This window comes from Typopeltis vanoorti, chromosome 3 (genome assembly GCF_054136105.1).
Source record: "Typopeltis vanoorti isolate ZY-2024b chromosome 3, IOZ_Tvanoo_1.0, whole genome shotgun sequence".
NCBI lineage: Eukaryota > Metazoa > Arthropoda > Arachnida > Uropygi > Thelyphonidae > Typopeltis > Typopeltis vanoorti.
In genome coordinates, this window is record NC_143551.1 from 145,211,965 (window position 1) to 145,238,649 (window position 26,685).

Here is a 26,685-nt window from a genome sequence, read left to right on the forward strand (position 1 = left end):
ACAACCTCCAGAATATCTTGCCATCTTCTTGATATTTATTTTCTATGTTCTTATAAAGTCTTCCAATGAGTTTTGTTTAGCTAGTTTTGCACAGTGTTTAGCTTTCTTGCATTTGTCTCTGCATTCGCTAAGAGCACAACCTGACTTATTTGCCAGGAACTTTTGATATGCTTTCTTCTTTTCCTTCACTGCCTCTTTAACTTCCTGTGTCCACCATGGAGTTCTGATTTTTCCAACAGGTATTTGCCATTGTTATTAGCTTTGCTCCTTTCTCTAAATTTTCCCAAAATATTTTTGTATGTCTGTCAATCATTTCCTACTCTGCTATTTAGATCTCCAACAAGGACCAACTTTTCCTTTTTTCATTGTGTCAGTTGCTTTGTCTAAAGCCTCAAAAAATTCCTCCACTTCTACCTTAGTAGAACTTTCCGTGGGACCATCTCATTTAATAATAATAATAAAAAAAAAAACTTACAAGTACCACAAAAAACGCTCTCCTACAAAAGTGAAAACTACTACCTATTCTATACTACAGGGTTAAAATGAATCAATTAAAAAATCTAAAAATAAACCATTAACCTTTATAACCGATTGGGGCATTTCAAATGTTCAATTTAAAAAATTGACAAACGTTTTTCAGCTTTTTATTTTATTTTATTTTATTTAAGATATGCTGCTTAATATAAACACTCTCCGTGACAAAATTAGACAAACCCTCGAGCTAAATGGAATCCACCAGCAGCATGCGACACTACTAATGACACGTGTAGGCACCACCAATAAATAAGCAGTAGAATGTCGCTGGTATATGACATCTGCATTCAAGTGTCGTGACGCCGAACAAAGGATTGCGATTTCGAGCGGGACATGATATGCTAATGATCCGTCTGGATGCGGGTACCATTAAGAATGTCTGGAAACCGTTGCCCTGTTAGGATCAGGGCCGTATTCATGGTTTGCGAACTGTGCAGTGGCACAGGGCCCCGCAAAGCGCAAAAAATTGAAAAAAGAAAATTAATTTTTTAAAAGTATTATATAAAATATTATAATTATTCTATAAAAAATATTATTATATAGAAAAATATATGTATATAATTTTACAACCAACTATTGTTGTTACAGTAAGCGAAATAAGATCGTAGCGGTAGTATCTGAAACTACTCTAAGATATATAACAATATCGTACAACACTGGTCGCGAGACTAATTTACAGGTGCTATCCTTTTATACGCTTATAAATTATTCAACCTTTTTTTTTTTAATTGTTACAATACGTACAAGTTAAATTTTGTTTTACAGGAGAGAGCAGCTATGAAGACATGAATTCTATTGGTGTGGTATTAACAAAAGATCACGCGACCCTTTAAAGACAAATGGAACCGACACTTTTTGAGTTGAAATGCTAATTCTCTTCAACCGAATTCCTTAGCATCTGCAACTATCATAACAACATTCACTATCTATTTCTTAGTTTTAAGACATTCACGACGGGGTGTCGTTTATCGTTCCGACAGAACTTCTCATTACCGGTGGGCTCTACTCACACAAAGTTTCAACCCTTGGTTGATTTTTATTGCCTTGTTTACGTTTGAGCTGGAAGGGGAAATCACACAAGGATTATATGGCATGTTTCAATTCCTGGTAGAATTTTATTTGAAGTTAGCCTTTGTGATCTGTCATAATGACATCGAGAATTTCAAATGCAATCAAACAAACACTTATTTCATGTAATTGAAAAATTAGACAAGAGTTTTAGTTATTGTGTTTCTGGTGCAATATAGGTTTGCTTGCATCTATTGTCTTGCATCTTTGCGTCCTCTTAAACGATTCAACGATGACTTCTAAGGTCGGAACAGGCCATGCTAGGCCTACATCCTTGATATGCATGATGATGATGATGCTTGCATCTATACAGCCTAGTTTCTGTGAGAGGGGTACATGGGATTCATTAGTTAGCACCTTTTTATTGCAGCTGTCTCTAATTGCACTATTTGTTGAGAAATATATTACAGACTGCAAAAGCCTCTGTACCTTATTCAAGGATACAATAAAACAATTTTTTTTTTCTTGCATCTACAGTATATAATGGCTGTTGGGGAAGGCGTGTTGTTTTTGTGTGGGAGGTATATATGCAAAACGTTTTAATGTCTTTTTTCCTAAAGTGAAATCAGGGGTACCAGTTATACGCGAGGGCAAGTTATAATCGACGGTAAGCGTTCGCGGACAAGTCGACATCCTTCTGCTGCTTCTCCTGCTCTGCTGACTTCTATGGTGAGTCACAATGCATAAATATTTTTCTCACTACCGTTTTTTTTTTTTTTTTTCAAACCAACATTATTAAAATCAATTTAATAATACAATAATCAATTTTATACTGAATAATATTATAAATTTTTCGTGATCAGAATTGGATATGTCAATGAAACTTACTACAAATTAATTTAATGATGTTGGCCTGAGGAAACTAAAATATTGTAGCATTAGTCCTGTGATTGATAACTAATTTAAATGCGTACTTTTATATTTCTCAACATGCTACACCGTATACATAGTGTACTAATACTCTTTATGATTATTCCATAATTAATTATTAATACTTATTTACTAAAATAAATAGCCAAAAGGCTTCACATCGGCGATACAAAATTATATAAATTAAGTGGATATTAAATCCAACATTAAACGTTAGTTTAATGTATGAACTTTAAAAAAAATGGAAACAGTATTTACGAGTAAGTTTGTTGGGACCCTCTAATACAGTAAGAATAAATATAAATACATTAAAAAATATAGTCTTATAGAAAAAGAATTGAGAACGACTGGTCCTTAGGATTCCCTGACTTTTTCCCTTTTCTAATCGCACGTGCGTTCATTATGCATTTCGCATCGAGCAGCGGCAAGTGCATTATAAATGGCAATTATAAAGATAATTTAATTTAGGCATATAATCAAATGTTGATTTTTTTGAAACTATAAAAAATGCATTTGATTTAAGTTTTGAGTTATTTTGTTACAGTTCTACTGAACATGGCTGGCGAAAATAGAAAACGAAAATTATCACAGTCAAGCAGCAGAGAGTTCCAAAGCTGGTGGACTGAAGAGTATGGCATGATTAACAAAGACAATAAAGCAATATGTGTTTTATGTTCAGGGACAGTTGTGTGCAGAACGTCGTCAGTAAAACGGCATTATGAGACAAACCATAAATCGCTCCTTGAGAAAAGCAAGGACGAACAGAAAGAATTCATTGCTCGGGCAATTAAAAATAAGAATATCCAGTCAACAACCCTAATGAAATTTATCGGCAGTCGTTCAAATATAACTGCTGCTAGTTTGTTTGCCTCAAATGTAATTGCAAAACACGGGAAATCTTTTAGTGATGGGGAATATATAAAAGAAGCATGGTTAAAAGTTCTCTTTGAAGATTTTGAAAACAAGGAAAAAATTATTCAAAGAATAAAAGATATGCCTTTGGCTAGAAAAACGGTGAAAGATAGAATCGTAGAAATGGCTAAAAATATAACTTATCAGCAAAAAAACAGATATAAAATCTTCTGGTTTAATTTCTCTTTGTCTTGATGAGAGTACTGACATAACTGGATCAGCTCGTTTAGCAATTTTTATTCGTTATTCTGTTGGGAATAATATCAAAGAAGAATTTATAAGTTTAACATCATTAGCAACCACAACAAAAGGAATAGATATTTGCAACGCAGTTGTAAATGCACTCGCTGAAAGAGATATTAGATCCTTCCAAAATTGTATCAGTAACTACTGATGGTGCTCGCAGTATGACTGGAGAGGAAAATGGGTTCGTCAATTTATTTGCCAAACGTATTGGACATTCAGTTCTGGGTTTTCATTGTATTATACATTGGCAGGTTTAATGCGCAAAGGCTAGTTTCAAGCCACTGGATGATATTCTGAGCATTGTAGCAAAATTGGTCAATTTTATATCGGCACACGCTTTATACGAACGAAATAATAAATATAATAATTTATTATTATTCGTTATTATTATTATAATAATAATTTCGTTTATAATAAACGAAAATTTAGAGAACTATTAAGTGAGGTAAACTCGGTGCACAATGGTTTACTTATGTACAACAACGTCCGATGGTTAAGTCGGGGGAAAGTTCTTCAAAGATTTGTTGAGTGTTTAGATGAAGTCCCTTTTTTTACATAATGAGAAAATCATTGAAAAATACAATCAGTTAATGAACGTCGAATGGCTTTCGAAATTAATGTTTTTTACTGATTTGTGTTTACATTTAAACGAATTAAATGTTAAACTGTAAGGTGTTAACAAGACAATTATTGTCATGTTTGATTTAATCAAAGCATTCGAAGCTAAATTACCAATTTTTAATATTGACGTCATTTCCAATACCTTCCGATATTTTCCAAATACAAAAAAATTCTTTGCAGATCTAGAATCCCATGAAAAAACAGATCAAGTTAAATTCACAAAAGAGTTTTCTACATAAATATAAAGAGCCAATAGGCTTCAATTCGGCGCTGCAAACATTATTTAAATTAAGGGGATATTAAATCCCACATTGTTTTAAAGCCGAATAAGAAACTCAAAGATAGGAATCAAAGAGTTTCACGCCGAAAATATAGCAAACTATAAAAGGTTTCGGCGGATTGTAGCGTACGCTAAAGCACGCAGTTCAACACTAGGGCCACTCGTAGCAGAGGAGAATATAGTTCTGATAATAGTGATCAGAACTATATTCTCCTCTGCTACGAGTGGCCCTAGTGTTGAACTGCGTGCTTTAGCGTACGCTACAATCCGCCGAAACTTTTATAGTTTGCTATATTTTCGGCGTGAAACTCTTTGATTCCTATCTTTGAGTTTCTTATTCGGCTTTAAAACAATGTGGGATTTAACATCCCCTTAATTTAAATAGAGTTTTCTACAGTTATTCAGTCGATAATCAACGAATTTTCTTCGAGAGATTTTCGAGTGGCTGAATTTGGAAGATATAGAAATGCAATTAATCGATTTTCAAGCTAGTTCTATATGGAAACAAAAGTTTGTTGATTTGAGAAATGACTTGGAATTAATGGAAAATGATCGATTATTGGGCGCAATTAAAAAGAATGCATTAAAGAATGCAAGAATACATTAAAAACTTCACGGCACGTCAACAACTCGATTTGTAAACTTTTGGCACGCGCACATAAAAAGGTTCGCCATCACTGTCGTACAACATAGTGTTAAATAGGGAAAAGTGCATTTAAAAACAGGTGTTTTTAATAATTTTAAGGAGTTTTTTTTTATTTTAGTTTATGATTTTATGAACAAGTATATACACGTACTGTCATGGCAATTTTTTAATGTGACATTACTTGCAAAACATCTTAAAATATATATATTTTGTAAACTGGTTTTAGGTTATCCGACATCAGAATTTTTCTTCAATAGCAGTTTTCGATCTATATTAGATTTGTTTATTTTTCTAATATTATCTATTTCAGATATATTTTATTTATCAGGTAAGTAATTTTGTTTTACTTATTTAAATAACTTATTTTATAATTAAATCTATCGTATTTAATTCTAGAGTATGACTAGTCGTGAGAGAGATTATTATTAAAGAAAATACCCAAGTGGGCATGAAAAACGAAAGTGAAAACAAGAAAAAGAAGCGGCTGAGGAACGTCAAAGAAATTCACTGTTTCAATTTATGAAGTTGAACTCATATATTTGTTGAGATATATCAGTTGATAACGGGAGTTCTGAAATAACTACAAACAGTTCTTCGGCTTCAACATTAATTAATAATGAGAGTTCTGAAATACTCAAAGGAAGCGGAGAACATGACGCATTTGGTCAAATAATGAGTATTGAAGATCCTAAAACTGAGACACCAGATGAAGGTGAACTATTTACTATTGATGATCCAGCAACATGGCCCAAAATTTTGAACAACGCAACACTAACACAAGTTGTACAACGTGGTTCACCGTCTCCTCCGACTGAAAATGATTTTCCAAAAGATGACAACAAGAGGTGTTTTTCCACAGCTCACTATGTTAGGACAATTGCAAACGGAGAGAAGCAAAACAGAAGATGGCTTGTATATTCAAACTCTTCCAACTCTATTTTTTGTTTTTGTTGCAAATTATTTTCTTCTGATAATTTTTTTATCTAATAATGGCTTTTCTCACTAGCGACATGGAAGTGAAAGATTAAAGTCGCACGAACGAAATCCAGTGCACATGAAATGCATGTATTCATGGACACAAATGGAATGTAATTAAAAAAATCACAATACAATTGATCAAACAAATCAAAATGTCATAAAATTTGAAGTAGAACGGTTAAGAAATGTTTTAAGACGAATAGTAGCAGTAGTTCTTTATTTATCCGAACATAATTTAGCTTTTAGAGGTAATTTTGATACTTTGTACACAGCCCATAATGGTAATTTTTTTTTTTGGAATCATCGAATTAATTGCAGAATTTGATCCACTTTTAAAAGATCATTTAATGCGATGTTCGGGAAAAAAAAAAATTATAGGTAAGAAACAAAATTCGAATCTATCGCCCATTGTGCAAAACGAATTAATTGTTGGTATGGGAACCAAAATTCAACAAAATATCGTAAATATGATACGACAGGCAAAGTACTATTCAATTATTCTCGATTGTACTCCTGATGTTAGTCATCAGGAGCAAATTTCAGTAATTTTTAGATTTTTACATATATTTGAAGCAGATATTGAAATTTGTGAACACTTTTTGACGTTTTTAACACTACTGGTAAAAGTATATATGAAAATATAAAATCACTTTTGAATAAATTAAATCTTAAATTGTCGGATTGTAGAGGGCAAGGGTATGATAACGGAGCGAATATGAAAGGAATATATAAGGGAGTCCGTGCTTACATTTTAAATTAAAACGAAAAGGCATTTTATACGCCTTGCGCCTGTCATAATTTAAATTTGATTTTAGGGAATGTCGCAAAATCATCAATTATAGCAATAAATTTTTTTAATGTTATACAAAAAATATATACATTATTTGCTGCCTCAACTTCACGTTGGGACATATTAAAGAAATTTGTTAAGCAAAATTAACTCCAAAACCGTTATGTGATACGAGATGGGAATGTAGAATAGAATCAGTTAGAGCTGTACGTTTTCAAATTCCAGAATTTTTAAATGCACTAAAAGAATTATTTAAAACTACATCGGATAATACTATCAAAGTAGAAGTGGTTTCAATATATGAACACATAGATTCATTTGAGTTTATAATATGCCTTGTATGAGCTTTTGTCAAAAGTTAATTTAGTAAGTAAAGTATTACAAAATGCAAAAATTTCCCATAGACGTAGCAACTAAGCATATTAAAGGGTTAGTGCGGTACTTTGAAGAATATCAGGATTTGATAGCTGTTTTGAGATTGCTAAACAACTGTCAAATCTAATAGAAATTAAATTTAGGGAAAGTCGAGTATGTCGAAGAAAAGTATTTTGTGATTATGAAACGCCTGATGAATCACACATAGATGATAACAAAGATAATTTTAGGATATTTCTTTTTTTGTAATTTTAGATACTGCTCTACAATCTGTCAAAAAAAGATTTGAATTGTATGAAATTCACCAAAAATCATTTGGATTTCTTTATGATATGAAATGAATAAGAAAAATGACAGAAAATGAATTCAAATTTTGCTGCAAACAGCTGTATCAAAAATTAAATACAGATCGCACAGGGCCCAGCAAAATGTAGAAACGGCCCTGGTTACGATTAGCACGTGCGGCAGTGTCTCAAGTACACCGAGAATAGTGTGATAAATAGAAAATATCGAGCAAATGTCGGAGGTGGCGCAGCAAACAGCTGATCGATGTTGAGAGGTAAACGAAGGTTCAACGGATAAAGTTCAATTGCGCTACAATTAGTCGAATGACTGCGCGATACAACCACGGGAGTCGTGAGAGTGTGTGTGAACCGACTACGCTTCGGGCCAGTGGCGTAGCTAGAGCTGTTGCCGCCCGAGGCGGTCCCTGAGTTTGCCGCCCCTCTCAATACAAAAATAATACATAAGTCAAAATGACGTACAGGGAAATAAATTAAAACGCTATGTTTATTTTTGAAGTAAAACTTTAATTTCAACATTCTAAAATGTTGTTATTTTTCTTGCTTTTCTGTTAGCAAAATCGTCGATGACATTGGCGAAGTCTATTTCATAGTAATGTAGGTAATTCCTAATCAATTTTATTTAGAAAAACTCCTCTCATAACTAGCAACACTTACAGCAATTGTGAGGAAAATTCGCGTAGTATTACAATATTTGGAAATGAGTTCTCGAGATTTTAGAATTAACTGCAAAAGTTCAAAAAGGTTCAAAGTGCCGCCCCCTCCGTACTACCTAGCTACGCCACTGCTTCGAGCACTGTCCTAAATGGCGAATAGAAGAAGAAGACTCCAATAACAACAAAGGTGAGAAAAGAAGTACTAGGGAACAGTTTTTTTTATTTTTTTTTATGACTTGCGCTATTGTTGGAGACCTCAGGGATATATATATATATATATATATATATATATATATATATATATATATATATATATATATATATTTAAAAAAAAAACACAAAAAAAAACTTCACGTTTTAACTTGACTAACTAGTGGTGGTAGGTGGCGTTGGTGTAGTTGCGGTCAGTTGGTGGATTGGGTGGAGGAGACAGAGTTGTAGAGCAGGTGCCCTCCATCGATGAGTCTTTGGACTCCCTGGAGGTGTCTAGTAATAGTAATTCAACTAACACATGACTATATATGCTCTTTGTGGTTAAGTTTTCAAATAAATCTTTTTTTTTTTTATGCCAATCACACTCCCAAAAGGATTATAAATATAAGCACCATACTGTATGAGCAAAAAAAAAAAAAAAAAAAAAAAAAACAGGAGAGTAGAATATATTATTTAAAATCTCGAGTGACATTACGGCATAAATCTTATCACTATGTTTACTTTTTTGGGTAAGGAATCTCGGTAAATGTCCTGAAAGGTAGTTCGCACAGTATTGAATCTAGCATCTGATGGATTCGAAGTTAGGTGATAAATCCATTCATCTCTCTCTCTCTCTCTATGAAAACTCGAAATCTGCATAGACCTAAACGCCCAAAATAATAGATGAATAATAAAAATATATATTAATAAAACCTGCACATCCCCAAGCATATAATAACGCCATTGCACTCTGTTCTTGTACGGATGAAATAAACGAATAATGATATGGCAAGATACATTGAAGCACATTTGTTATTCCCTGTTAGCTCAGCTGAAAAGAGAAATATATTAAAATACTAGAATTTTTTTAAAATATTTTATTTAACATCAGTTTCTTGTTACCTCAATATTCTAAAATCCACTATCTGCATTCGTTATTTAATATATGTGTGTGTGTGTGTGTGTGTGTGTGTGTGTGGAAAGTTTTTTACCTTCGGTGTAATGACGTTAAAAAGACCAAGAAATTTTATACTTGGTTTTAATCCATTTCCCAATGAACATACGAACAGCCTACGTGTGTGTGTGTGTATGTGTGTGTGTGTGTGTGTATATATATATATATATATATATATATATATATATATATATATATATATACACACACACACACACGTAGGCTGTTCAATAAGTAATAAGACTATATTTATACAGAAAACAGATTACCTTTAATCGTCATCATTTACATGGTCTTTTTCGAAGTAACTATCGTGAGACGCGATGCATTTGTCCCAACGTTGCGTCCACTTCTTAAACACATGTGAAAGTCCGTTTTTTGAGAGTTCTTTCAAAACCGCCTCCGCAGCTTTTACAATGCTTTGTTGCTTTCGAAATGGCGGCCTCTTAGTGGTTGAGGAAACAGCCAGAAATCGCACGGTGCGAGATCAGGACTGTATGGAGGGTGTGGTAGGATATCTGTGTTGTTCTTCTACAAAACGTCCACTACACAACCAGCAATATGTGGCCTTGCATTATCGTGGTGCAATAAAAAGCCATTCTTCAGCAATGGACGCTTCCTTTTGACGTGCTTGATGATGATCGCTGCTGTGTTGATCATTGTCTCTGTGATGGACGTTGAAGGTCTTCCACATTTTGCCTTCCTTCCTTAAAAGTTTTATGCCAGCGAAAAACACTTGCCCTCAACATTGCTTCATCGTGGAAAGCTTCGCGTGTCATGTTAAAAGTGTCCGATGCCGATTTTTGCAAACGCACACAAAATTTAATCTCACACAACGCTGTTCCAAGGACGCTTCCATTTCGAAGAGTGGTCGCGCCTCTTCAGCGCGCCGATGAGCACTTGCGTTTAGTCACGTGACACTGGCACATCAGCCGTATACGCCATCTATCAACCTCTTTTGTTAATACATGCAGCAGCATTTCTTTATTCCACAGAAATTAATATTGTGTTGAGTGGTTTCGCCACAGTAAAATTAGTCTTATTACTTATTGAACAGCCCACGTATATAATATGTAGACAATATATAGGTAATATTTTCTAGTATTTCATTTACTTTATTATTTAACCTATCCCATTATGTTTTGTTGCATGCCATCGCAATAGTTTCTAGTTAATATTGCATTTTAGATTTAAAAATTAAACCAATGATTGTAAATGTAATCTCCTTTATACTGCGAAAGAGGTCCTTACACCCGCGCTGTAAATGGATTGCTCCGTCCAAGAAATAGCGTACTATTGAAACTCATAAGTTAAGCAGACTAAAGAAGTCTTTGCACATATCACTAGACCAGCTGACATATCTTGTGGACTATTAAAACAGATCACCTGACACAATATAGACATTATTAGATTATTTAACTTCACTACTTTTTATTTATTTTATTTATTTTTTTTTTTTGTTCACACCTCGAAATCACAAAAAAAGATGTAGATTAGTTTGACAATAATTTTCAGTGTGGTAAGTTAAGAGTGAAATTCTCACGGATAATGGCACCGCTATATTGGACACTTCACTTAGCAATGTACTGTAGTACAATTATTAAAGAAACGTGATGCATGAAACTAACGCATCCCCTCCCCCACTTTCTTTTCATATTAAATTTAAAAATGCATAGAAGATCTAATGAAGAACATCCCTAAACAAAACTGATACGTATGTTATTCAAATCTACAATACAATAATTAAAAGAATCGATACAAAATTAATAACGGAAAAAACTCACGTACAAAGATTATTTAATAGTATAATTTTCGCCTGTGTGTCACAGGCATCTTCAGTACGTTAAGCTCAAGTTAAACAATAACTGACAATTCCAAAAAGCGCGACCTAAGTAGCTGGTGTAAGATAACTAAAAAGGTCAATAACTTTCCTAAAATAAATAAATAAATAAAAATAAATAAAATCAATACAATAAAAAGTTAGTACTTTATAAATCAGCTAACCTTTCCTATCTCCCATAAAGGGGATAGACGTAAGCCGTCGGATCTGTTTAAGTTAGTAGAATGAAGTAGAGTTTCACATGTTTCTTTATAAAGGTGTTCCATGAGGAACCGACTTTTGTGAAGGACTCTTGTCTTTCTCCAATGAACTCTGTGTCTAGTGAAGATGGCATGTTCTGCAAGTCCAGACTTTTCAAGTTTAAAGTATTCAATATAAGATTGGTGTTCTTCTAGCCGAATAGAGGCAGATCTTCCCGTTTGTCCGAAATAAGATAATCCACAAGAGCACGGAATCTGGTAGACACCTGGATGATTAAGATGTGGAAGCTTGTCCTTAGGAGAAGTGAGAAAGGTGGAGATTTTTCTAAACGGTCGAAAGGCAACAAAAATATTCAGTGGTTTTAAAACTTTCGCTATACGTTCACTGATGCCTTGTACATAAGGGATAGTAATGCGCGTTATTTCTTCTGTGTTTGAAGAGGAAGACATATTAAAACTACTGAAAGGTCTTTTAATGAAGCAATTCTTATAACCATTACATAGAAAGGAAGAAGTTATATATTGCATTTTACAGAAAGAACTACAGTATGTAACTTCTTCCTTTCTATCTAATGGTTATAAGAATTGCTTCATTAAAAGACCTTTCAGTAGTTTTAATGTCTTCAAACACAAGAAATAACGCGCATTACTATCCCTTATGTACAAGGCATCAGTGAACGTATAGCGAAAGTTTTAAAACCACTGAATATTTTTGTTCCCTTTCGACCGTTTAGAAAAATCTCCACCTTCTCCTAAGGACAAGCTTCCACATCTTAATCATCCAGGTGTCTTCCAGATTCCGTGCTCTTGTGGATTATCTTATTTCGGACAAACGGGAAGATCTGCCTCTATTCGGCTAGAAGAACACCAATCTTATATTGAATACTTTAAACTTGGCATGTTCTGCAAGTCCAGACTTTTCATCTTCACTAGACACAGAGTTCATTGGAGAAAGACAAGAGTTCTTCACAAAAGTCGGTTCCTCATGGAACGCCTTTATAAAGAAACATGTGAAACTCTACTTCATTCTACTAACTTAAACAGATCCGACGGCTTACGTCTATCCCCTTTATGGGAGATAGTACTTTATAAATCAGCTAATCTTTCCTAACTTTTTATTGTATTGATTTTATTTATTTATTTTTATTTATTTATTTATTTATTTATTTTAGGAAAGTTATTGACCTTTTTAGTTATCTTACACCAGCTACTTAGGTGGCGCTTTTTGGAATTGTCAGTTAGTGTTTAATTTGAGCTTAATGTACTGAAGATGCCTGTGACACACATGCGAAAATTATACTATTAAATAATCTTTGTACGTCAGTTTTTTCTGTTATTAATTTTGTATCGGTATGTCTACTCACGGTATACCCCTTTTAAAACTTATAATTAAAAGAAGTTACAAAACAATAAAATGTGAGATAATGTATAAAGAAAAAAAAAATGCATTACCGGAATTTTAATTAAAAATTGAGGCTGTCACTCCTAAGAAACCTTGAGTTTATTTGGTACAACCAATCACTTTAGCCTGTTTTTAAAAAAACATACAATATACAACGGAATACTGGAAATTTTCGAAAAGAAAGCCATTAAGCATATCGCGAAATAGGCATTTTAACGAATGGAATACACTACATTTTATTATTATAATCATGAAAAGATTCGCAAAAATAATTCACTTACGTGAATTACTTTAAGCGGTTTAGTAAACGCCATACAAACGAAATCATCTAAAGCAATAGTAAACTAACCGTTATAAAATGCATGATTATGACTGGTATCCAACGGTATCTTCATTTATTTTATTTAGTTTTCTCCAGTCATCTAATTGCATGTAGAGAAAGTCAATAGGCTGCTTGGTTCACTTGATTTTAGCTTAAAAGATAAAATAATAAATATTTTATTTTTCTACAGTTATCATCACAAATTGTAAATAAATATAGGTTAGTGTTAATTGTCCCAAATATAAGTGAATATTTATTATTTTGTCTGCTGTAAAAATCTATCTGAACTAATGGCCTTAATTTGACTAAAGAAAGGTTATTTTTCATTACTCCCAGTAAATCGTAAAATCTGTTGTTATGAGTTTAATTTTTTGACGCTAGATGGAGCTTGTGCAAGCTTAAAGTAGGCAAAAAATCAAACTTCAGACGGTTAAGCTAGAATCTCGAGTAAATGAGTGACTAAGTAAAATACTACAAAATAATGTTGTACTAGCAGCAATTGCTGCTTGTAATTACGATGGAAGCATATAAGATTCAGGCAGGCATAGTATGATTTGTTATTTGCCGATGTTTTCCAGCAGGTTTGCCAGATTAAAAAAAAAAAAAAACTCGATCGTTTGAAAGGAAAACCACCTTGGAGGTGTGTGTGTGGGGGGGGAAGTGATAATTGTTTGTCCCTTCCCTATATAAACTAAATTTCTGGCTCCTTTTTTTACCCCCTTTCAAGAATCGACTGCGCCCACCTGCGTTCTTTCGTTTCGCCTGTTGCATGTCACGAATGAATCGATGAAAAATGGAGATGAAATAATGGGTTCAACGAGCCCAATTGCGCATGTTACAATATGCTCCTGAAATACATCTTTAAGGATATGTAGTTACTTTAAAATCAGCCCATATTTTGAGAAATATCAATTACTTCTTTCAAGAAATTATTATTAATTTTCAGGTTCTGGTATTTCAATGCTGCAATTCTTCATTTCATATTTCGTTGCTGAACAATGGGCGATTGTGCTGCCATCTTTTGAGGAAGTTCACGCTATATATAAATGTGTTTGATTGACAATCTTATAGGCATAATAAATGGCATTTAATTTACTTCATTCAGAAAATTGCTCAATATTAAAAAAAGTGTTATTCCAGCTTTCCTGAGCAGAATAATATATAAATTTAAAATATTACGCTAATTTTAATAAATGACCGAATCGGTATTTTAAAAATATTCAAATAGTAAATTATATATAAACCCACTGCCTTTTTTACAAAGGCAAGTTTCGCTAATTACCATGATACATTTGACCATCCAGGCATAGCTCTTGAGTTTGTTTTATGCAACCCGAAAAGTTCTTTTCGAGCACACGATAAATGTAGTACATTTTGGTAACTGATAATTTTTCCAACATATATAACAGTTGCCTTTATTATTTTTAATATAGCATATTGGTCGATTGGTAGAGCCTCTGCTACTAATGGCTCAGTTAAGTAAATTTGAGCGCGGTTAGTAGTTAGAAGGGGACCAAACATTCGATGCAGTTGGCACACTCTCCCTCGATGAGTCTTTGGCCTCCTTGGAGGTGTCAAATCATCATAATAATAATAATAATATATCATTGGTAAAGAAAGGCTATCATAGATGCGATTCTAGTCGCAGGCTAGAAAACTTTCTTAGGCCCTTCTTCTGCCGGTTCTCGGAGTTAGTCGCTCTTGGACACAGGCAAGTAGGATTTCCTTCCCGGAAACTAGTTTTTAATCCGGTAGCGACAAAGGAGGAGGAAATCCCCCCCCCCCCCATAAAACTTACTTTTTTGTACAGAAGATATACATATTTAGGAAATTAAGACTTGCTTTCCACTGTGAAATCGATAAGTGAAGGGTGGTGACTGGCTGCATATCGATCTTCATAAAGTTGGTTAGGACTAAAGAAGCTCTGCCTCCTCTCTTTGGGAATAAAAGACGTTGGCAGATTTATTTCTTATTTACGATGGAAATTTGTTCATAGAAAATAGTAACAAAAATTATACAAAAGAAAGCAAAAGAATGTTAGTGAATATTAATTGTATGATCATTTGTGTAATTTAGTTATACCACTGGTTCAAACTTTCTCGTGGGAATCCTTATACATATATATATTTTTTTAATAAATGGATTTTTTCCTCATTCTGGGAACGATAGGAGATTAAAAAGCTTAAGAGGTATAAACAGTAGCAAGGGGAAAAATCCATTTATTTCTGATTATCGTACTGTGATGAGATTATTCTGAAATGTCGATGGCATCTCTGGAGGAGCATTTTGATATGATTATATATGTTCCCTTCATTAGGTTGATGTCTAGATGTCCATTCCAATGTCAATGCTTCTCATAGAGGGGGAAAAGAGTCCTCTTGGAAGCTTGAGTTTTTCATTCTGTAAAACAGACATAATACAGGGTGTTTCAAAAAGAATGTCCCGATTTGAAAATTGTATATCTCTGCAACCACGAACCACAAATGAATGTGACGTGTACCATGTGAACGGCCTTGGCCCAGAGTTTGATATGACGACGGCTAGATGCCACTACTAGCGCCCAAATAGCTGTTTGTAATGAGAAGATGGCGTCTATTCAACAGAAGTTAATTTCATTATTAAATATAATTATTTGAAATCGGGTTATTCGTTTTGAAACACCCTGTATATTGCCATCTTTGCCTTAGTTCCTGTTTCAGCCGTAATTCCAAAGCGGCCGAAGTCCCTGCTTTTCTGTATCCAGTACATGTACCCAAGAGATTTAAATATTTTGTGCCTGCAACTTGCGATGTGCTTATATCCTTGGGCTGAGACATTTTAAGGTATAGATGTATCCAGCGTTTGGTTGGGTTCTCTCTGGTAGATGATATAAACTTCAATATATTTATAAACGATTATTTTTTAATTAAAAGTGATTTGAATGAAGGTGAATATATTTTAAAAACATCTTACGCTAAGAATTTATTGTACCATGATGAGCAGTAGTAGTCACAACAAATATTTAATATAACACATGCAAAATATCAACACATCAGAACTGCGTGAAAGTCAACTCTATTATTGTCTGTGCTGTGGACCCATTCATCTTTTCAAATAACTTATCATACGTGAAGACTTTGTCTGAATTCCGATAGAAAGTCCAGCCTTTGTCATATATATAATCTTTACAATTTATATATATATATTGTAATCTTAAAGTAATTTAATGTATGTATAAACAAATAGAATATATCCAGAATTGTTTTCTCGATAACAGCCATGTACACGTGTGTTTTTAAATCATTATATACGTTGGTACATTATTTATAATGTTTTGTATCTGCTATCACAAAGCAACAGACATAATAAGGGCTTCATGTCTAAATAAACTCGGAACCCAGACTGGGTGGTACACGTTTGACGACTGCTTCAAAATAGGGCTAAAGAAAGAGGTATTAGACGTGGAAACAATAGCCACACCTTGATCTCGTGAAGCATTTGGCGTCTCATTCTGCTTGTTATCATGGATCTGCAACTCTCAGTGCGTAGGAAGGACATTTTTATTGTATATGAGACAGAAGTAACAGGTTGTAACTGACCTTGAGGGTTGAAAACAGCACTATCCTTCCACAAGAGAGAGCTTCGAATGAGTTGTATCCAACCCCCCGTGGAGAGGTCGGAGGGAGAAGGAACGCTGCTGTTCCGTTGCCATGGTTGCTAATAGCTTAGGCGCGTATCTAGTTAAGAGTAGCTGGGCAATGACATCAGCTCATATTGGACCAAGAAAGAAAAATAAACATTTCTAGTAACTACTGGTGGATTCAGAGAGAAGAAGAAATGTTCTTCTCAAAGAAAATAATAATTTTTTTTTTTTTTTTGTCAGTTTAATAACAACGTGGAAACCTATCTGTAGAAGGTTCAACGTTGTCTTCCAACGTACAAGTTGTAAGTTATCTTACTGTGGTTGTTGGCGAATGTATTTAGGCAGTAGATGATAATCATAGCCTCGATGTCAGGTCTTGTTGCTAGAAATAGCTTACCAAAAAAAATAAAATAAAATAAGGGATTTTTATCCCCTTAACTTATATCAACCTCGCCAGAAAAAAATAGCCGTTTTGGCTTTTCATCTTAGTTATACTATGTTATAATATAATATAGTGACACATCTTTCGGTCAATCGTATAGCAAAAGTATGTAAGTTTTCTTCACTTAAACTCTGATATTCTAGGTCTAGCTACTCACTGATGAGACCTCAAAAAAGGTTGAAACCGGTCTGGGTAGTGACCTCTCCTCATAATGTAAAACAGTACTACATCTCTTAAGAGCTGTGTGTTTTATGTGTTTTACATTATGAGAAAATATCAAGAACAGTGAGGGATCTTGCTCCACCTTTGCAACGAGTTGCCGTGGTGTGGCACTACCAAGTGGTCACTTACGCTTGGATACGCTGACAGTTCGTCGGCATGAAACGTTACAGATCGTAGTTTTCGATCTTAGTTTCGCTTACTGGCTGAAAAACAATAAGGGATTTTTATCCCCTTAACTTATAGCTTCCCAAAAGTTTCATGTTAGCGTTTCTGGAACGGACGCTCTTGAGAGATGTTCTTGATAACCTACCTAAGATGTGCTAAAGGGTTCTAACTTCTTTTTTTTTTTATCACGAAGCAAATTACAAATTGGAAAGTTTGAGACATTAAGATAGTAATAGTAAAATAGTAATAATACAATATATAAATAGCTAATCTCGTCTTCCTAAGATTCGTCACTTGTCCGCGAAATTTATATTTTCTGACTTTTAATACGATGATCATGGTGGGCAATTGACTTATTTTTATTAAACACAGTAATCAGGGAATAGTTTGTTTTAGGTTCGACCTATTTTCTCATTTAAAATCGCACAAAAATGAAATAAAATGAGACGTTCAAAGGCACGTTTTTAATGCTAAGGGATAATTTGGGGAAAAAATCTAGTTCAGTTCGGTATTTCCTCTTAATATCTCCAAGGCGTCGCATCCTGTTTAGCGGTCCTTCCACAGTGGAGTCCGAGTTTCGACAATTTATCCTTTCACCCAGTGTTTTCCTTCTGCATATATCAATTATCTTTTCTTACTGCCTGCAAATCGCATACATGGTTTTTAGAGTCGCTTCACAAACTGAAAATCTGAATCTAATTCCATAAGTGGTGAATTTCATACGAGATTTTTCCTCCAATTCAGCACTGGAGGAAAGATAACTCGGTCGACTGAATTCTTTGATTAAAAATGTGTTAAAATTTTTGAAGGCAGAAAGCACAGCTTCAGGTGATTCTTTATTCAGTTGATGATGTTCACATTTCAAGGGGGGGGGGGAACTAATTACATTTACAATAATACTAAGACACATTGATTCATGACGCTCTTAATGATTCATTCCATTTCGTATCTCTCAAATTCAAACATTAAAATATCGTGAGTATCCCTTCCACAGATATCCTATGTGATATATTTTTAATGTAGTGAAAGCCATAATGCTATCGCTTCCTCAAAATCTTTCAAACGGAGATTTTAAAATGATATATTCGTTCAGTCCAGTTCCGCTGTGTATTCCTGTTCGCTCATCAGCTACTTTCATCCTTTGAAACAACTTTTTTTTGTCACTTCCCAAGAACTATAATCGAATGTTATTCAAATAATTTGAGCTATAGCACATAAACAGGGGGGAGAGAACTTCGTTCCCCCCCAAAAAAAGAAAAGTGCACCATTCTTACAAACTACTTTGATAAGCGTATAAAAGTGGAATACATGGTCCTTGTAAGCAAATAAACATACATAATCTTAATATTCTGCAAACGAAATTTAAAACAATACTATATTTCCCACCACCCCTCTCCAACGAAGTTAAATATTTTCATAATGGTTGATAATTGGATATGTAATTGAGCAAAGCATTCGGAATATGTGAAAACAAAGCTCAGCTGGCTTCGGAGTACCGTAACAAGTATTAAATACAAAATACCTCCAAGGACTATTTTGTCTGTTGGAAATTTGATGAAAACTGAAAGATTTGAGAGCCTTCGTAGCTCGGTGAGTATTGGCGATTACCTTTGGTTAAAAGGACCTGGAGTTTTTCTTCTGCTACAGGTAAGTTAGTCTCATGCGGGATGAACATTTTTTCATTCCACAATCAGGAAATCCATCCAGGAGAAAGCACGCAATCATATTATAAACGACAATGTCTTAGTTATTCTCGAGTTTACTGAAGAAACAAAATAGTTGCCAATTATGTCGACCATTTTGCTTCACGATTTTAGTTAAAAGTCATAAACGTTCATCTTTTTCTAGCGAAGATAAAACCCAGCAAATAATCAGACAGTTTGAAATGGAATTTGGTTACCTTATGACCAAAATAGGACAAAAAAGCAATTTGATGGTGGACAGTCTTAGCAGGTTTGGCATTCACGAATAATGGACTCATCTATTATCTTGTATCGCTAATCCTGAATACATGTTCGGGTATGAATGATTTGCTTTCAGAAATAGTAAGACTAAGAAATTGTATGGAATTATTTTTCATTAATTCGTCTTTGTATTTTATTTATTCAGTAATGATCCTTATCAAGAAAATTCAGGATGATTTTTCTTTGTTATTTACCAAACAAAAAACAATACAGATGAAGAAGTTGTATGCACTTGCAACCAAATGACACAGTTCCTTGAAAAATATTTAAAAATCATATTTATTGTCCAGAGCAGTAGACAAAATGAACTGTCATTGACAATCCTTTGTGTAAAATGCACTACTCATGAATTTTCTCCTTGTAGGTACATCATGACCAGCGAACACACGATGGAGCCTACTCTAGAGTTCTTTGCCAATCATAGGTACTTTGGTCTACAAAAGGAAAATTTGCTGGTATTTGAACAGTATATGCTTCCTTGTTTTACCTTGGACGGAAAGATTATTTTGGAAAGTCCTTGTCAAGTTTCTAGAGCTCCTGGTAAGTAAAAAATGCTTTGGATAGATTCCATTAACATTTCTGAACAAGCGTGCAAGCAATACTGTTGGTGGTGGTGATGGGCGACGGTAGATGGCGTTAGTCGTAGTTGTGTATAGTAGGAGAATTAAGTAGTGGTGGAGATGGTTAGATGAGTGTAGAAGAGTGCCCTCCCGCGATGAGGCCTTGGAGGTGTGACGTAATAATTTAAACATAAGAGAATACCAGAAAAATAATCTCGGATCTTGGCGACAATTATTCGTTATTGGTACTCGAATCTGGATGGATATTTTGGGTTAAATGTATGCTAACATTTAACTCGGTTCTCAGATACCTGAAAATTTAGTCCTAAGACGTGGAGAGAATGGGGTCATGTTTAATGAAAGAAATTGTCCAGAATTTTGGTATTTTGGTTGAAATTTCTACTGTTATTTTTTTTTCTTTCAAAAAAAAAAAAAAAAAAAAAACATGGTAAATTCAACTTCCGGGTGAAATTTTTAGTCGGAAAATTCAACTTTCATATTATTGCTCATTGAGTGCAAATAGCGTCTAGTTGGAAAAGACCCAAGATGGGAAATCTTGGATCTTTTTAAAACAGAATTATTATTATTTTTAATGTCATTAATGATGGACAAGTTGATACTCAGTTTCATACTAAAAAAACCCTTCCTTCTACTGTAATCAGTAGTTTGTAATTAATTTTTTATACTATTGTTATGAATTCTCATTTTTTTTTTCTTTCCTCTTCCTCCTAGATGGCAACGGAGGTCTCTTTCGAGCTCTCAAAAGGCGAGGGATATTGGATGACATGCAAAATCGAGGAATCAAATACATCCACGTGTACTGTGTAGACAATATTCTGGTGAAGATGGCCGATCCCGTGTTTATAGGTTATTGTATTCGAAAAGGGGCAAACTGTGCTGGAAAGGTAAGATTCAAATGCTAAGCAACCGGTAAGAACTCAATGTTTTGTTTGTTTTTTCTAATAAAGATAGTCAAATGAAATTTACACAGACCGAGAGTCCCACAGTGGTCAGTTTCTCTAAATTATGTAATTATCATTGGCGTGTTTTAGTTTTTTATAAAAATTAAATGGTTTGTTGGTTTTAGATTCTAGAAGGGTATTCATTGTTACTACAGTTTAATTACAATTAATAAGCTTATTTGGTTTATAGATTCATTTTCAGAACTGTCCTAAAGTTGAAGTGCTAATACTCCTCGAAAGATGGCGCCACATTCGAATAGATGAATTACTGCTTTCGATTTATTCATTTTGGTAGATAAATTTTCGCTTAGCACAACATATTAAGTTCAGATCCGTGAATAAAAATTTTCCCTTCTGGAAATAATGCACTTTTATATTCTTCACCTCCCACTTATCTGAATAACAATTATTTGAAATATAGTCACGAACAAACGCCATCTACAAACCGGTCTATAAGAAATTTGCTTCAATTAGCTTGTCAGAAAAAAATAAAGAAAAAACCATAATCAGACACGTGAATTAAACTGTATTTCTCGAGGATATGATGCTAATATTGGCGTAATCTCTTGGAGAAACGGGGTGAAAGTGTTTGCCTTTGTTATGACAGCAACGCCACGAACAACTAGTGAGTCGTGAAAACGTAATTACTTTTAACACATTACGCACGGAAATGAGATTTCCCGTATGCGAGCGCTGTGTGCATTTGAGAGGAATTCAGAGCCTCGCAAACAAATTTGCCTTCGTTCGTTATCAAGTGCAGAAATCTCCACGTCAAACAATTAGCTGAAGATTGGCCGTCTTTTGGTTTGTTGTTGTGTAACTATTGAGTTTCTCTCGGTAGCAAAGTAGATGACAAATGAGAGAAAAAATAAATAAATATACGGTAATATGTTTATGCAAATGAGATTCCTTGCGATGGCGGTTTGGTGTAATTTAGAAAACTAAACAGCTTTTGGTTCTCCTGATCAATAATAGTAGTTTTGTTTGCAAACTATTTCATTAGCTTGCGAGCTTTGATCGTTGTTTTAAATATAAACTTATTTTTCGACTGCATTTTATTTAGTTAATAAAATTAATTAACGTATCAGTTGTTTCTACTCTACGCAGTAGCAGTTTGAATTCTAAATTTCGGTAACTTGCTTCTAGAGAAGTATCTTGTTACGTTTATTGTGTTATATATTTATGTGCAACTGTGTTATTTATTTTCTATCCATTATTTTTTCTGCATTTTTTTTTCTTTTTCACATTTCTCTCTCGTCTTTTTCTCTTTCTTTCTTTCTCTCAGAATTTCTAAGAATATGAAAAATTGGCACTACTTCAAGAATTTTTTTCAAACTTTGTAATGTCCGGGTACCTTTCGGATTCTCTAGTGCAGGGTTCCCTAAATTATGTTCCGCGGAAAGTGAATAAGTGTTCCGTGATGTCAGTGACCAAGCCGTGTAAATACCTGCAAGCCGATTACAACAATGGGCGGCGTATCCTCTGTTCTCCAAACTGAGCGAAATAACATCCTTGTTGTAAATGTTAGTGACCAATCAGCAAGGGAGTAGAAAGAAAATTTTTCCACTGAAATTGAAGATCAAGGTAGTCTGTATCCATTTCTCAAATCTAGTAATAATGATAGCACTATCACCCTACAATACGCAAGTTCGTATTGTAGGGTGATAGTGCTTGTTTCGAAACGGTGGTGCCGTGATTTTTTAAAAGTACCTTTTTTTTTTTTTTTAAATAGACCTGCCGATTTAAATTTTAATATGAATAAGAGACAAGGGACTTTAATTTTGGTGTTAAGAAATCTCTTATTGAAGGTGTTTATGACTCAACCGATAGTGATTCATCCACCTCCAGCCTACAAAGGATCTCCAGGATGTACAAAAGGAGGGGAAAACTACCAGAACACAGGAGAAAAAGTCTGCATTCACTCGTAAGTACTTATAATAATATTATAAATTTTTGATCAGAATGGGATGTCAATGAAAATCAGCACAAATTAATTTAATGAGGTTGGCCTGAGGAAACTACAATATGCTGCAAGATTTCATTAGTCAAGTGATTGATAACTGATTTATATGTTATTATTATTATTTTTACGGCTATTTTGCCTGCTTTTGTTTAGGAGTGCCTCTTTTTAATGTCATTGGCTTTTTACTCAAGAATTCTTAGGGCATTGCAAATGTATTTTAGAGACAAATATATGTAGCATAATAGAAGAAAATTCGCACATACATTTTCTTGGATGTTGTTGCCTGTCTTCTTTCTGCAATGTGCATACTTCTGCTGTTATGGTGTGGAAAGGGGAGTGGGGGGATGGGGCTTAGGCGACGACCCACACGGTCGAAACGGCTCGCACCCCGTCAACCTTCTTTTCCGGCCTTCTTTTCCCATAAGCCCTTCCTCTAAAAAACAGTTTCTATTTCCATCCCCTTTTCATCTTTCCCCCTACAAATAAGTAATATATGTATATATTATATAAAAAAAAAACTGTTTTTTTTTTTTTTTTTCAAATTAATTTTCCCACCTTGCCTAAGCCCCCCCCCACTCCTCTTTCAACACTAAAACAGCAGAAGTATGTACACTGCAGACAGAAGACAGCCAACAACATCCAAGAAAAGGCATGTGCGAATTTTCTTTCACTATGTTACATATATTTGTCTCAAAAATACATCTGCAATGCCCTAAGAATTCTCAAGTAAAAAGCCAATGACATTAAAAAGGGGCACTCCTAAACAAAAGCAGGCAAAATAGCCGTAAAAATAATAGTTTTTAAGAGGAGTAACATGGGAGTTTTCCCAGAAATAATATCTGATTTAAATGAAATTTTATATTTGTCAACATGTCATACCGTATACATAAGTGCACTGATACTCTTTATGATTATGATTAATTATATTAATACATTAAAAAATAACCAAGGCGTTCAGTGAAAACTTCAGTATTTGTGAAGTGTTTCCTCGTAGGAAAAATCTAGGAAACGCTGCAGTCCAATGTATCTTCTTCTAACGATTTCTTTGGTTGGCTACAGACCCGTTATAAAGAAAACAGATGACCTTCGAATTTTCAAAACAATTTTTACTTTTTTTTATTGTGTCCAAAAACAAAACATTCAAAGCACTTTTTGTTAACCAAAATCTTTCTTCGACTGTATTAAATGTATTCCCATCAATCAATAAAAGTTGTTTGTCTGTCATCACTGTTCACTAATAATTTCTTATCTCATCTAGCCGATTATGTAAGCGACAGAATTTCAAAGATCAATTACTTGAATGACATAAATTACAGAGATAAGTCTCTGCTCTAGTCTAGCCTGTCTCGGAGGCAATAATGTTCATGTCAACATAATACTTGCCTTAGGTTTTAATTGCCTATATTTACATACTAAACAACCAATATTTAATTAGCGATAGTCAGCTAATATTAATTTAAAAGCAGTCTGATTATTGGGAATTTTCTGGCATTATATTTATTTAGTATAATATTAGTAGCTTAAATGCTGTCTGTAGAAGGATAAATCCTAAAACTCTCTGTGAGAGAGAGACTCACGCACGCGCTTGTATAGTGGAAGGGGAGATAAATGCAAACTATATCACATCGACTAGACTGCTAAGATACCAATTATATACAACTTACGCCAATTCCAGCTGCTTCTTTAGTTAACACTTGTAAACAGGGAGGAATCGTGCGTGACCGTGGGTCGTAGATGGCGAGACATCGCCCTGACTGGGTTTGGTGTCTGAAAACATTTTTTTTTTCTTTCTTTTTTCTGTCTGATAACTAGCTTCCATTAGTTATCAGACTGAAAACTAGACTGCTATGAATGGGGGGGGGGATACCTGGTTCCTTTTTTTTTTTTTTTTCCCGAATGAATTCTTGTATTAGCAAGGAGTGTACGGCATTTTGCTCCAAAATGCGTTTCTTTTTCAGGTGGTTGAGAAGGTGGTTCCAACAGAGTCGGTAGGTGTGGTGTGCAGGGTGAACGGCAAGTATCAGGTCGTTGAGTATAGCGAAATCTCTTTGGAGACGGCACGAAGACGAAATGCAGACGGAAGATTGACCTTCAATGCTGGAAATATCTGTAATCACTTCTTCACTCTGGACTTCTTGCAATACGTTGGAAAGTAAGTGCTTATTAACTCTCTAATCATCGTAATAAGAAAAGTAATTAAATTTATCCACTTTTTTCCACTCCGTGTGAAAGTGGATAATTTATTTAGGCATTTATTGTAATTCTGGGAGGAAGGATGGTGAGTGGCTAGTGCAAATCTTGGTCGAGCACCTATCCGATGTAATGTGCATTTTAGGTGTAAATATTCGAGGGACTTAATACTATTCAAATTAGTAAGACACAATCTATGAGTTTTTTTTTTTTTACATTCCTAAGCATTCATTTATTATTAATATTTCGATATTGATTTTGTTGTTTTATCTAAAAAAAAAAAAAAAAATCCGTGCATTTGTTTAAAAATTAAATTTTATTGAATCAGCATCTTGCAGAAAATGTCTCGCTTGTCTATTCCTACAGCATGTTTCTAAATCACAAATATTAGAGACTGGCGACATCTATAGAAATCTGGTATACATTGAAAACAATATCGTGTACGAAGTATCCCACCTGTTTACCATATGTTAAAAAAAAAAAAAAAACTGAGAAATGAGTTCCTAAACTTTACTTCCGCTATCAAATTCAAACTTGCGTATTTCTTTTTGAAAATTATAATTTCTCAACGGTTCAGATTTAATTCCCGATTGGTATGTCCTAAAAAAAAACGTGACAGATTGACATTTGTAAATTATCAACTGGGATATTTGCATTTTATTAACAGTTGCTACCCACTTTTTTTGTACGGGAATCGAAGTTCAACTCGCACGGTTTATTCGCAGGTGCTACAGCGAATTAGTGATTGAATACTTCTTCAGCCAGAACAGCGAATGCTTGCTGTATATTTATCATCCCCTATCATCCCCTACCCCTTCAAAAAACCCTTCTCCCCACTCTCCTATGAGACACAAGATAACGGCAGGTGTGATATTCGTTCCCAGTACGGGTCAGCCAATAAGATCGCAGGAATTCTTTCTGTCACAATCAAGGAGATTTTCAATCGATCCAAATGATGAATGTCATTCAGATTGTCAGTGGCCAGCCACAGGGTTGGCGGCTGATATTGGAATGTCAAAATTTACAAACGATGCAAGCGTAAAGTTGAAGGAACATTCATCAGAAGAACCGCTCATCCAGGATAATCATTTCAGTATTGAACCCAGCTTACACTTGTATAATAAACCTTACGTGTTTATAAACTGCATTATTATTATAAAAAACGCGAATCTAAATCGATCAAAAATTTATATTATTCATTATTGTATAAAAATATATTATTCTTCCCTCTATAAACGAAGGCATGTTGTAACTCCTGTATTTTATATATTCGCCTCTCGAGCTTAATATTTATTTACTCGCAAAAAAACTATGTACATAGAGTCGAGTGCATCCTTATGTGCCTCGAGATAGCTAATGCAAATAGCCTGTCTCGATAATAATCTAAACATCGTCTGCAGTCAGCG

At 34.2% G+C, this 26,685-nt stretch overlaps 1 protein-coding gene across 3 annotated transcripts in view; it reads left to right on the forward strand.

Moving 5' to 3' along the window:
* mmy (UDP-N-acetylglucosamine pyrophosphorylase mmy) overlaps positions 1-26,685 on the forward strand; it is a 125,170-nt gene that overhangs the window by 66,833 nt on the left and 31,652 nt on the right. For all 3 annotated transcript variants that reach the window (XM_090390901.1, XM_090390903.1, XM_090390902.1), the window contains exons 4-6: positions 19,969-20,144; positions 20,897-21,069; positions 25,048-25,241. In XM_090390901.1, the coding sequence (XP_090247027.1) occupies positions 19,969-20,144; positions 20,897-21,069; positions 25,048-25,241 (543 nt within the window). The remainder of the gene's footprint in view (positions 1-19,968; positions 20,145-20,896; positions 21,070-25,047; positions 25,242-26,685) is intronic.